The sequence below is a fragment of the Ranitomeya imitator genome, chromosome 2 (genome assembly GCF_032444005.1).
Source record: "Ranitomeya imitator isolate aRanImi1 chromosome 2, aRanImi1.pri, whole genome shotgun sequence".
NCBI lineage: Eukaryota > Metazoa > Chordata > Amphibia > Anura > Dendrobatidae > Ranitomeya > Ranitomeya imitator.
In genome coordinates this window covers 582,948,786-582,963,392 of record NC_091283.1, presented here as the reverse complement: position 1 = coordinate 582,963,392, position 14,607 = coordinate 582,948,786, and the positions used below count along the sequence as shown (strand labels likewise).

Genomic DNA, 14,607 nt, shown 5'->3' with positions numbered 1-14,607 from the left:
GTCTACTACATAGCAGATCACAAAACACATTCACTAATAAGTGTTTTTTTGTTTGCATTAAACAATTACAGGTAGGCACTTTCATTAATTGTATGACAATAACTATGCATTAGCTAAATAATAGTAAATTATATATTATATTTTTAGCAATGGCAATTCCTTTAATAAGACATCTGTCTGGCTCCCAAAAACCCCCAACCCATTACCAGCTGCTGCATCTGGGGTCTCTGCCATAGTATTATATGGCGGTCATTCAAATAAATCATCATCCAGGTGGCCACACATTGCCACACATGCATGGACACCTCTCTTATATGTGGCCATTATTCAGTGTAAAATTGGTTCCAAGGTTCCGAAGTTGGGATGAAGGTTTCAAAAAGTTTTTAGGTCAGTGATCTCCAACAACTTTAATCCACTCAAGGTCCCCATAGGGCATATAGAAATGTTGCCTGGTTGGGACAACTCTATTAATGTACAGTAATGCGTTTGGATTTACTTCAGATCCATTAAGGCCAATTGCATATTTAAGTCAACAGTAGTCAATACTAATATACATCTTCATCTTAAATTTTTAGACATACCTTGACTTGGACCCAGAGGTGCTATTTTTGCATCTGCCCAGATCTCATACTTATGTTTCCCGGTATACAGAATGCTGGAGGAGGTCATGTTCACAATTACGCGAATGTTGTCAGCAGTCAGGTTATGCAAGTTCAGTATCATATATATATCTTGGCCAAGACTGGGGACTTGGGGTAAGCTAAACATTCCAGACAACATCGTGCCTATTTTTGGCTTTTGTTCACCTCTTTTTCTAAAATAAAGTAATTTTTTTTCAAGTTCCACAAGAGGACTGTCTAATAATTTGTTTACTGCTTTCTCAAAAACTTGTCTTTCCTCCAAAGAACCTGAAAGGCAAAAATAGTAGAGATGAGCAATTCTTTTAAGTTCACTAGTTTTGTTGAATTTTTCAAAAATATTTGATTTGCTACAATTTGCAAGTACCCCATTTTTACGCGCTACACCCAGAAACTTAAATGCATTTTATTTGATGTACCAACACAAAGGAGCAAGCATTTGTGAAGCATAAAGGAAATGTGACGTGCATTGTATTCAACTCCCTGAGTCAAAACTTTGCAGCACCATCTTTCACTGAAATTAATGCTGCAAGTCTTGGGGTTTGTCCCAACTAGATTTGCACATCTAGAGGCTGAAATGTTTGCCTATTCTTCTTTGCAAAGTAGCCATGGCCCAATGAGATGGGATTGAGAATGTCTGTGAACAGCATTTTTCAAGTTTTGCCACAGATTCTCAATGGGATTTAGTTCTAGACTTTGACTAGGCCATTCAAACACAATGAATAGGCTTTGATCTAAACCATTCCAATGTAGCTCTTGCAGTTTGTTAAGGGTTGTTGTCCTATTGGAAGGTGAACCTATGCCCTGTTCTCAAGTCTTTCGCAGCCTCTAACAGGTTTTCCTCCAGGATCACCTGTCTTTAGTTCCATCCATCTTCCCATCAACTCTGACCAGCTTCCCTGTCCCTGAAGAAGAAAATCATCCCTCCAGCATGATTCACCCACCACCATGTTTGATGGTGGGGTGGTGTCTTCAGTATGATGTGTAGTGTTAGCTTTCTGCCACACATAGAATTTTGCATTTAGCTCAATAAGTTCTAGCTAGCTGCTAGCTGTATCCCCTACATAGCCTTTTGCAAGCTGCAAACAGTATTTCTAATTGCTTACTTTCAAAAATGGCTTTTCTCTTGCCATTCTTCCATTAAAGGCCATATTTGTCAAGTATACCGCTAATAGTTGTCAAGTGGGCAGATTCTCTCATCTGAGCTCTGAATCTCTGCAGCTTCTCCAGAATATGACTATGGGTTTCTTGGCTGCTTTTATAGTTAGTGCTCTCCTTGCTTGGAGTGTCAATTTAGATGGATGGCCTTATCTTGGTAAGTTTGCAGTTGTGCCATACTACTTCCATTTTTGGATGATGGATTGAACAGGGCTCTGTGAGATATTCAGAGTTTGGACTTTTTTTAAACACAAACCTTGCTTTATTCCTTCCTTATTTCCACAATTATATCCCTGACCTGTAAGGTGTGTTCCTTTGTTTTCATGATTCAATTTAATCCATAAAGTTCTCAAACAAGCCTGAGGCCTTCACAGAACATCTGTAGTTACATTGAGAATATACTTCACACAGGTGAACTCAATTTACAAAGTATGTGAATTGTGGTGGCAATTGGTCACTCAGGTTTATATTTATGGGTATCAGACTACAGGGGGCTGAATACAAAAGCATATCACAATTTTCAGTACTGTTTCCTTTACACTTCACAATATTGCTAATCTGTGTTAATATATCACATAAAATCCCAATAAAATACATTTAAGTTTGTGCGTGTAACGTGAAAAAATGGGGAAAAGTACATGGAGTATTAATGCTTTTTAATGGCACTGTATATGTTAGCTATTAAAGAGTTGGAGAGGGGTTCGAATTTGGCCCTCACTATATAATGTTTTTATGTCTTTACTCGATGGAGGCTCAATGCTATCACATCGGGCGAGTGGTAATGTCGCGATGGTGGCAGGCTTTGCAGCATTGAGAATCTCTCCCCCCATGTGCTCACCCACCTATCCACTCTCTCTTTCCCCATGTGCTGACTTCTCCCATCTGTGCTCTCTTCTTCGAACTGTCTACCACATGTGCTCTGCCCCCCGTCTCTCTCCTTCCTGTGCTGTATTCTCCCCTCAAAGGCAATACTGATATTACAGCAGGAGATCACAGAGGATACATTTTGTGATTTAAAATATTTTTAAAAAACAGTCAGTGAAACATTTTAACTCACAAAATGAATCCATTGTGATCCCCTGCTGTAATGTCAGTATTGTCTTTTGCTTCCTCCCCTGCCCAGGAGATGTGGTATGCTCCGCACACAGTCAGACAATTTTTAAAATGAACTTTCGTTCATGGGAAAACCCCTTTAATGTGATCGGCTTCATCTGCCTGTAGACACGTCACACATCTGCCGCCGGGATCAGCCAAATTATTCACAGCACCTTCTCGTAATTTGCGCAGGCGCAGTAAATCAGACCTCCGCCATCTTTTTGTGCAGACAGACAGTGGCGGTCACATTAAAACTGCGCATGCGCTCCTCCTGTACAAAAATGGCAGCGGTCAGTGAATCATTAGGCTGATCCCGGCGGCGGCTTGTTCGCAACGGAATTCCGCTGGTGGTACCACGCAAGAGGCTGTGTGAGTGTGTGAATGAGAGTGTGTGTGTGTATGAATGTAAGTGTGTGAGTGTGTGTTGCGTACTATGTATAGAGTGTGTGGTGCGACGGTGTTCTGCAGGTGGTACCGCGCAATAGGTTGGTACCAGCAGCAGTTTCCATATTGAGACACCCATCACTTGGGTGTCACAATATGGCGGTCGGTGAACTTCCTCCGCTTGGAATTCAGGGATACGGTGACATCTGGACAAAACAGGAAATGAAAACATTGCAAGGCAATTATATAAATAAATGAGGCAGGTGAAAACTTGGCTTCTGGAAACAACCAATTTACTGATACCCACTAAATAGTTTCCTTACCTTCAGGGTATTTGTATAAATTAGTGACATCGACCCGATCATCACTCCCAACAGCTTTGGTGCTTATGTATTTGCCAATGTATTTGGTATCATTAGAAATTCTTTTCTTTGTGCCATCATCAAAATTAATCCAGTGTGCAAGATCAGCATTCACCGAAGCAAACATGAAGGCTACATCATACTTAAGGTTAACATCACCTTCTTTTATGGCCACACGAGGCGCAGGACCACAGCAATATATTCCTAAAGTCAATAAAAATTGCAGTTGTTATAACATTTCTATATTATCCAAACATACATTTCTAAAACAGTTCAAATGTTAATAAATAATGACCATACTAAATATACTGTAGAAGATGATGATTATTATCAACCATTGAAAGTCTCTGTGAAGAACAGAATAGCTGAGACCTGAAAATTCAATTAATAAATTTAGGTTAATGTGTATATTTTACCATCACTTTTCTCTAGTGGTGTTGCATCCATCACTTGCCATCCATTATAAGCTGAGTCTACATCCTTACGGTTAAACCAAGCTTCATTCCAGACATGGAAATTCCTTTGAATGCAAAAATATTACATGATATATGAATGAAGTATTTTAATTGCTTAACAATACCTAAGTGTATTGATGCTCGGTCATTAACCTAAGTTAAAAAGAAAAACCTTTTCTGTCTTTACTCTGTGTATTTGCCATATTCCTCTGCGAGGCGAGGAAGTCTTGGGCAATAATAAGAAAATAAAACATGGAACTAAATTGTGCCAAGGCCACTTCTAATCAGGTATAAAATCTAGGAGTTGAAGGGCGTTGTTGTCCAACTTCTGACAATAAATAAGGAATACATTATGACATTTGTAACCTAGTAAAGTCATCATATGTGACACCCCAGGAGTCCAGTTGCCACAGTGGCATTGCCTTCCTAAGGGGTGCTGATACCATGCCTGGAAGCAAAGAGGGGTCCTTTTACCAGCTGATGTCCACATCCAACACCTTTCCTGACTCCAGACCAGAAGGGGGAGCTCTAACCCGGTTTTCAGTAGAACTTCCCTATAAATTCTGACCTAGAGACGGGGTTAGTCAAGAGAGAGTCAGAGACTGGGGAGCAGACAGTGAAGGAGGAAGAACCTGGGGGCAAGTGAGGAGAACCTGGGGGATTGGAGCTGCGACTGAGCTCACCCCAGGACTGAGCACCAAAGACTGGACACCGGAGGCCATGGTTGCGTGGGAACTGCAGGCCCAGCAACTAAATCCAGAGTGCAGGAGATTGCAAAAGATAACAGCAAGGGGACCGATTGATTGTGGTCTTTTGCTTGGGGTCCGATTAGTTGTGACACCCAGTGGTTTTGGATTGCGTATTTTGGTGTCCAATCAGTGCACCAGGGTGACCTGGATGAGCACTAGGTCAGATACTTATATCTTTTGTATATCAAACTACATTATGTCTGGAATACATGTATTATGAATGAGTGTTATATTAAGGGGATCCGTACATGTATGTTTAACCCTTGAGAGCGTTTATACATGGTTGACAAGCACTACAGCACCTTATTATGAATTATACCCTTTAACATCTAACAAGGGACAGGTTAGTGGATAGTCATCGTGGAGCGGGGGCGCCACTGTCGTACCACAATAGGGTGCCAACCTCCGCTGACAGGTAGGGGCAGAGTAGATAGTATTATAGACTCCCCCCTCCCTCCTCTCTATCATACAGACGATTGTAGTTTTGTATGACTGTTCATGTGTTCCCATCCCATCCTATTAAGGCCCAATAGGGGTAGGAGGGATAGTCGACGGTGAGCGAGGGCGCCAATTGCGCAGGACTATAGGGTGCCAACCTCCGCTGGTAGGCAGGGTGCAGGGAGTGCAATATAGGGCTAGGCACCACCCTGGTCTTTTCTATGATATGCTGTTGTCATGGTGATGGTTTACGTTAAGTGCACTTATTTTTGTTAGGTTTTAATATAAAAACAATAAAGGTAATTTTTATCTAATCACCACCGACCCAAGCGGTCTCCTTAACCGCTTCATGACCTTGGGATTTTCAGTTTTTCCGTGTTCATTTTTTGCTCTCCTTCTTCCCAGAGCCATAACTTTTTTATTTTTCCGTCAATATGGCCATGTGAGGGCTTATTTTTTGTGAAACAAGTTGTACTTTTAAATGACATAATTGGTTTTATCATGTCATGTTCTAGAAAATGGGAAAAAAATTCCAAGTGCGGTGAAATTGCAAAAAAAGTGCAATCCCACACTTGTTTTTTGATTGGCTTTTTTACTAGGTTCACTAAATGCTAAAACTGACCTGCCATTATGATTCTACAGGTCATTACGAGTTCATAGACACCAAACATAGCTAGGTTCTCTTTTATCTAAGTGGTGAAAAAAATTTCAAACTTTGCTAAAAAAAAAAAATTTGCGCCATTTTCCGATACCCGTAGCGTCTCCATTTTTCATGATCTGGGGTTGGGTGAGGGCTTATTTTTTGCGTGCTGAGCTGGTGTTTTTAATGATAGCATTTTGGTGCAGATACATTCTTTTGATCGCCCGTTATTGCATTTTAATGCAATGTCGCAGTGACCAAAAAAACGTAATTCTGGCGTTTTCAATTTTTTTCTTGCTACACTGTTTAGCAATCAGGTTAATCCTTTTTTTTATTGATAGATCGGGCGATTCTGAACGCAGCGATAGCAAATATGTGTAGGTTTGATTTTTTTTATTGATTTATTTTTATTGATTTATTTTGAATGGGGTTAATTTTTTTCACATTTTTTTAAACTTTTTTTTAAACTTTTGCCATGCTTCAATAGCCTCCATAGGAGGCTACAAGCTGGCACAACGCGATCGGCTCTGCTACATAGCAGCCATCATCAGATCGCTGCTATGCAGCAGAAATGTAGGTGTGCTATGAGCGCCGACCACAGGATGGCACTCACAGCAGGCCAGCATCAGTAACCATAGAGGTCTCAAGGATCTCTATGGTTACAATGCAGAAGCATCGCTGACCCCTGATCATGTGACGGGGGTCGGTGATGCGCTCATTTCCGGCCAGATGGCCGGAAGCGCCGGTTTAAATGCCGCTGTCAGCGTTTGAGAGCGGCATTTAACTAGTTAATAGCGGCGGGTGAATCGCGATTTCACCCGCCGCTATTGCGGGTACATGTTGGCTGTTCAAAACAGCTGACATGTCCCGACTTTGATGCGGGCTCACCGCCGGAGCCCTGCATCAAAGCGCGGTATCTGACCTCGGACGTACTATCCCGTCCGAGGTCAGAAAGAGGTTAAGCAGCGCCAGCCATCTATAGCCAAACACCACAGGTGGTGTCATGTGAAATCCCCTACAAACATTCCCTCATCACTTTTATTGCGCCCATGGCCATGAACCAGGTTACTGCTGCCGTGACCACTCCTTTAAGAACCGTTCGACCCGATTCTGAGTACCCCATGGCCCTAACGGGTGTCGCACATACTTGAGAAGGAATGATTAAAATTTAACAAGAAAACTTTATTCCTAGGAAGTCAAACTTTGATCTAACCATTACAGCCAGGCAAAATTGGAATCATGGTTCCATGTGGTACTTCCCTCTTGCATATCAGAAAGAGATCAAAATGTTATTACAGAATTCCCACAATTTTCCTTGTATAAGAGCATAGTTCTGTGGGAACTCATGTTAAATATAGGAAACATTCTGGACTTGAAACTTGGAATGCTTTGGCTCCGATTCATCAAAATCGGTGATTTGATTCATTAAGAGGCAAGCCATGTCTGAAAAATAGCATGTGCGTCTGTGCATCAGAAGTGGAGGAAGATTTTTGGTATAATGAATTAGATTACCTATGGCGTAACGCCCCGTCGCTCCCCTGTCACAACCCCAGCTCTTCCCATTTTGTAAGAGCGGGACAAAACTATAGTGAAAACAATATTTTGGTGCAACTCCACATTGAGCAACAATTTTGAATCTTTTCAAAGCGCTTTACTCCATTATTCTTGGTTAATCGGTTTGATGCATCAGGACATTTATTTTTACAATAGTTGTGCTTGTTTGGCATAGTAATACATTTTCAGCAGAATGGAATCAATTGACCATGAGACCCACTGGTTCCCGCCATTGTGCAGAAGCATAGCCACATATTTCGCTCAGGTAAAAGTGCTCTATCCAATCAAAATGACAACTGTGAGGCTGAATAATCACAGCTCCTCTGCTCTCTCCATCTCATCCACTTTTATTACGTTGGAATTGACACCTTCAATACCCTAAAACAGAAAATCCATCAAGAATGTTGCCAATGACACCCTTACTATTCTAGACCGGTAAAGATATTACTAATACCCTTTCACCTGAATCAACCACCAAGAAGGCAGGAGTGAGAGCAAGGTACATTTTTGCCATACCATGATCCTTTAGCTATGTCTCTGCCAGTATAGTGTAAATTGTCAATCTCTCACAAAAAATGTTCCATTTTCAAGAACAGAAAGATCCACATACCATAAAAATGAAGTGATGGCATAGGTCACCGTCTTAATGCAAGAGAAAAAACAGAACCAAGTTAAATACTGCAATAGAGACAATGGCTATGCCTCTACTGGTATGGTAAAAAATGTCATCCCTCACAATAATTCAATGGATGCAACCCAGCTACATTATTGATGGACAAATTAGGTTGGGATTATTATCACGAACAAAAGAAACTCTAAATCATAAATAGGAAGTGATGACATAGGTCACTCACCATTGTAATAAATGGGAGTTAAATAAGTGGTAATTGGCTAGTTTAAGTAAAAGTGTGTGCCATTAAAATCAATTATCCATGCTTACCACATCAAATCTTGCACAGATTTATTGCTTGATCCTCGGTTGTCATAAAAAATGTCAATATAAAGATTTCCATTCTTGTCTTGGGCTGAATTAAAGTTGGTAATTACCCGTGTTGGTATTCCCAAACATCGAAGCACTGAAGGAATACATTGATGTATCATTTTAGAACATGTAGATATAACAGAGCTAAATATATTACTCAACATTGCAATTGGAATTATGTGAAAATTACAGGATCAATAGACATGTTAATGACATGCAAGTGATTGGAAAATGGAAATATAATTTTCAAAACTTCTTGGCATACAAGCACCAGGCGCAGAAATACATGTACTTACACTCCATGTCATGTGAGCAATGAAGGTATTGACTCCTTTTGACGTACAGGGATCTACTGAAGTACAGCCTGTGGCTGGGCTTCATAGGAGACCCTGATTTTCAATTTGTACTGCAATACTGTGGCACTACAATACATAGCATAAGCAATCAGATGATCGCTGGTTCAAGTCCCCTAAAGGGACAAAAACATGCTGTAAAATAAAATGTTGCTAAAAATATGAAAAAATTAAAAAAGGAAAAGGTTTAAATCACTCCCCTTTTCCCACTTAAAAAATAAGAAATAAAAAAAAAAAACATTTTACGTATGTTTTACTGCTGTGTCTGTAAAAGTTCAGTCTATCAAAGCATAAAATTAAATAACCTGATTGGACCTGTCCTCTGCCTTTGACACAGTGGACCATTCCCTGTTGCTGCGGACCCTCTCATCCCTTGGCATCACAGACTTGGCCCTATCCTGGATCTCATCATACCTAACAGACCGGACATTCAGCGTCTCCCACTCACACACCACCTCCTCACCTCGCCACCTATCTGTCGGAGTCCCACAAGGCTCAGTTCTAGGACCCCTGCTCTTCTCCATTTACACCTTTGGTCTGGGACAGCTCATAGAATCTCACGGCTTTCAGTATCATCTCTATGCTGACGACACACAGGTCTACATCTCTGGACCAGATATCACCACCCTACTAAACAGAATCCCTCAATGTCTATCTGCTATTTCATCCTTCTTCTCCACTAGATTTCTAAAACTTAACATGGACAAAACAGAATTCATCATCTTTCCCCCATCTCACGCGACCCCCTCAACAAACCTATCCATTACAGTAAATGGCTGCCCACTCTCCCCAGTCCCACAAGCTTGCTGTCTCGGGGTAATCCTTGACACTGATCTCTCCTTCAAACTGCATATCCAAGCCCTTTCCACTTCCTGCCGCCTTACACTCAAAAATATTTCACGGATCCGTACATTCTTAAACCAAGAATCTGCAAAAACCCGAGTCCATGCCCTCATCATCTCCCGCCTCGACTACTGTAACCTCCTGCTCTGTGGCCTCCCCTCTAACACTCTCACACACCTCCAATCTATTCTAAACTCAGCTGCCCGACTAATCCACCTGTCCTACCGCTATTCCCCGGCCAATCCCTTCACTGGCTCCCCATTGCCCAGAGACTCCAGTACAAAACCCTAACCATGACGTACAAAGCCATCCACAACCTGTCTCCTCCATACATCTGTGACCTCGTCTCCCGGTACTTACCTACATGCAACCTCCAATCCTCACAAGATCTCCTTCTCTACTCCCCTCTTATCCCCTCTTCCCACAATCGCATACAAGATTTCTCTCACGCATCACCCCTACTCTGGAACTCTCTACCGCAACATATCAGACTCTCACCTACCATCGAAACCTTCAAAAAGAACCTGAAGACCTACCTCTTCCAGCAAGCCTACAACCTGCATTAACCACCGATCGACCAAACCACTGCACGACCAGCTCTATCCTCACCTACTGTATTCTCACCCATCCCTTGTAGATTGTGATCCCTCGCGGACAGGGTTCTCTCTCCTCCTGTAATAGTTGTGACTTGTATTGTTCAAGATTATTGTACTTGTTTTTATTAAGTACACCCCTCACATGTGAAGAGCCATGGAATAAATGGCGCTATAATAATAAATAATAATAATAATAATTGGTAAACACCATAAAGACAAAAAGCGAAAAGCCAGAATTGTGTTCTTTGGTGACTGCAACATCATAATAGAAGACAATAGTAGACACTGCAGGCCACGGGAGCACGTTTAGGACACGCAGACTGCTCATGGTATTACAAGAAACATGCTGCCTGGCAATGTCTTTTTGAAAAAAAAAAGCTCTTAGGACTAGTGATGAGCGAATATACTCGTTGCTCGGGAAGGTCTTCTAGTATTTGTGACTGCTCGGAGATTTAAGTTTTCCTTGCCGCAGCTGCATGATTTGTGGCTATTAGACAGCTTTATTACATGTGGGGATTCCCTAGCAACCAGGCAACACCCACATGTACTCAGGCTGGCTAGCAGCTGTAAGTCTTGCAGCTGCGTCAACAAAAACTAAATCTCCGAGCAGTCACAAATACTCGGAGGTCACCCGAGTGTGCATGGGAAAACCCGAGCAACGACTATACTCGCTCATCACTACTTAGGACACTTTGAAGAAATAGCCATACTACTGGTTCCACAATTGATCTCTTCTGTACTGCAAGTGAAATTGAACATCACATACTAATATTGAGGTATCAATCAGTCTGTACAGAAAGTAAGCTAAGGTTGGATATTCAAATACAAGCCAGACGTCCAGCTGCAGGTTTTCAAATCACCTCATACCACGGATCTCAAAGGCAATCATGGTTCAGAGCATGACTGCAATGGAGGCTGTAATATAAGTTGATCCACTTTAGTGATGAGTCCTGCTTTCTGTTCAATGCAATGACATGGTTACTAAGCATCCTTAAATTTACGGACATTCCACAAAAACCTAGTGCTTTTGTCTGCCTCCTACAGCGGCAGAAAAAAACACTGTCCAGGAATTTTCCCCCCACCCCCAAGTTTGTACTGCGCATGAATTAAAAAAGCTGCCATGCACAGTACTCTCTGGACTCGTCCCTGAAGAAGATGCCTCCTCCTTATTCCTGGAATTGTCTAGGCTGCATATGGGCAGCACATAAGGACAGAGACAGGGAGAGGGTCGGCAGTTGCGCATGCACCTGGGCATTGCTACTTGAGACTCGCTTCTTACAAATGTCCAGGGTGAGAGGACACTTCATTCTGCTGGCTCCAGTATTAGCACATAGAGAGGGTGCTTGGCACAGAGAAGGATGCTTTCAACCCCCGCACAGGGCACTACTGATGCAGAAGGCACTCTGGCAGGTAGGAAGGTGTGCTGGACACATAATGCCCATTTTGTGGGCAGAGATTGAAGCCGGGCAGCAGTGTGTGCTCTTCTCTCTCTAAGCTGCCCGTCATCCTCAGCCTGTGTTTTAGTCTCGTCTTGTTTCTTTCTGTCCTGCAACCTTTTAATACTAATGCAGTATCCTTATCATTGATGCCCTATGATACATGACAACTGTTGTATCATCATAGCCTATGTCCCAATCAAAGTGTTTCAGCTGGTCACAGCTTCTGCACCAAATGCCATAGCAGTTATATTATGCTACATGCTTGGCACACAATAAGGCATGTCAGATTTGTATTGTCTTGTGCCAGACTTAGCCTAGCTCAAGCGGTTGTGCGACCGCCGACTAATTGTGATCAATCAGTCCTTAAAATGTCTCCTGTTACTTCTGTCCGCTACTGGGAAAGCTGGGCAATAGTGATGACGAACGTGCTCAGATAACGTCTAAGCATGCTCCGGTGTTATCAGAGCATCTGGGTGTGCTCGGATATTATGTTAGAGTTCCCATGGCTGCATGATTTGCGGCTGTTAGACAACCTGAACAAATGTGGGACTTCCCTAACAAACATCATGAGTAAGACTGCCTAGTGCAGTCGAAACGCGTCGACTTAGTCATGTCGACAACTTAAATTTTTCTTTTGTATGCACTATATTTTCCTTTGAAAAAGAAAAAGAAAAGGAAATCCAGTTCTGTTGAGCCAGACTCCAATTTTTTCTATTTTCCTTGATGTGAGGCCAGGGCGAGGCCGGAGTCTGAGCCCCAGGTGGATGAGCATAGAGCTACTGGGTGAGCTGGAATCAAGTTTCTAGCATTCTATTTTTTTAGGAGGCGTGGTCTTTACGGGGCATTTCAAATGTCCGTAAACATTTTAGGCCATCCGTGATTTTGAATCTAGTTGTCCAGAATTTTTTTTAGGACGTTGGTAACCCTGCCCAATGACAGCTGGAGTATGGAGAAACCCCCAAAAAGAGGCATTTACAATGGAACATCCCTATGATGTGGTGTGGCATGTTGTACAGTAGCGAACCCTTTATTCCAGCTACACTAACAGCTTGCACAGCCATTTCTCCACAGTGTCCCAGGACTTGTTTTTCTGCACGTTAATGCCAGAGAGCATGTTACTTGTGCTACTGTGAGCAGCTTGCAATTCCAAAACATACTACCATGACCTGCAGCATCTCTGGACTTTTCTCCTATTGAGCACATCTGGGACGTCATTGTTTTGTACTTACAAAGGATGCAATGCACTGGTTTAAAGTAAACTATCCTATAAATGGCAAAATGTCTAAAGAAGCATGAAATCGAATAGCAAAAGCCACTGTGATGAATCTGACAATATTTTTGACTATCTAGTCTAAGTTTATAGTCAAATTACTTACAGTCAGTGATCTACCAAAATTTAGTACTGGATGGGTGGATGATATTTTCTAATTCATTGAATACTGTTGTGTGTAGGTTTGGTTAGAGTTTAACTGTGAGTATACCTGACATGATTACATGATGAATTTAATTATGTAGTAATCAGACATGTCACGAGTCCTGACCATGTGGACCCCTTCCGATGCCTATTGTTGTATGCCTTACATTTTGACAATGTTTGACTGCACAAAATAAACATTTATCATAGTAATGATATCTTATAAGCATGCAGCATATTCCAATTCAGGTGATCCTTACCTGTGCAGAGCACTCCACCATATACCCAACATTGGCCATATTTCACAGGCTTGTATCCCTTCAAGTACCAGCTCTTTAAAATAGCAGAACTTCCATTCCAACTGGAGGGGCTAACACCATCATCATAGAATCCACTCCAGTTCTCCACGAGCACGCCATTTTCATCTTTACTATTCACCTTGGGGATACCACATTTGTACAGAGACAAAACAGGTTTGAGTTAAATATGGAAATGTACAGATAGAATTGAGGCCTCAAGCTATAAGGTGATTGCATAGTGACCACATTGAAATATAGAACTCTAGTGAGGGATAATAAGTAAAACTTTAGCACATACATTGGCATGGCTAGATGTAGCTAGGGTTTGTTTCACGTTCGACTAATAAATGGCTTGGCCATCCCATCCCCAACAAAATGTACCGTTTTCTTCCATGAAAATTTGACTAATCAGGTATTTAATTGCTCTAGACAATATGGAGTAATAAAGCTGAATAAACAAGAGTTTTATCATTCGGAATCTTGTGCGGGGACAGAATGGGGTGTAGAGGAGTCTGAAGTGAAGGTATGTGAGCAGGTTGAGGAAACTGTGCGAGGAAACAGTATAGGAAGCAGAGGGTTAGGGGAATTTGTAAGATGACCATATTTAGAGTGGGGAGGAATGTGTGAGGACTCGGAGGCAGTATGGATAGCAGGGGAGGCAATGTGTTGGGAGACAATACGGAGGGGGATGTTGAAGGAGTAGAGGTGAGCTCTTCGCTTTGCGCAGACCTAGTGCTGGTCCGTGCTCTCAGCCGGTGGATAGGAGCTAGATGAATTTCCTGGAGTGTGGAGACTATGTACCATAAGAGGGACAGTGTGGGAGTCATATTTTGTGCAGGGGGTAGAGTGAGAGGCAATTTATTTAGTGGCACAGCATAGGGCAGATAATTTTATTCAGGAATATTATAATCACACCGTCATTTTTAAGGGAACCTTTATGATATGTACTGCAGAAGACTAGAGAAGACGGAAATCTGCATAGATGAGTTGTCGATGTGAAAGTTATCATGGCATCTGCATAAGATGGAAAAGAAAAGAAAGAGAATGACTCCAATCAGAGATAATGTCATCTATAAGGTACATTTTTATTTGTGTCACTGCTTTTATCTCATCAGTACTGTGATTTCTCCATGGTCCGCAGTCTGATGGCTAATAATTAACAACTTACATTATTTTCTTACTGTTGTTAAGGACATACTGGGAATTGT

General features: G+C 41.8%; 1 protein-coding gene across 3 annotated transcripts in view; it reads right to left on the bottom strand.

Annotated features, from left to right (window-relative positions):
- The window catches only part of LOC138665083 (protein-glutamine gamma-glutamyltransferase E-like), a 161,295-nt gene that overhangs the window by 18,183 nt on the left and 128,505 nt on the right, over nucleotides 1-14,607 (bottom strand). For all 3 annotated transcript variants that reach the window (XM_069752253.1, XM_069752255.1, XM_069752254.1), the window contains exons 6-10: nucleotides 13,361-13,538; nucleotides 8,414-8,549; nucleotides 4,054-4,157; nucleotides 3,599-3,841; nucleotides 582-908 (exon numbers count right to left, since the gene is read on the bottom strand). In XM_069752253.1, the coding sequence (XP_069608354.1) occupies nucleotides 582-908; nucleotides 3,599-3,841; nucleotides 4,054-4,157; nucleotides 8,414-8,549; nucleotides 13,361-13,538 (988 nt within the window). The remainder of the gene's footprint in view (nucleotides 1-581; nucleotides 909-3,598; nucleotides 3,842-4,053; nucleotides 4,158-8,413; nucleotides 8,550-13,360; nucleotides 13,539-14,607) is intronic.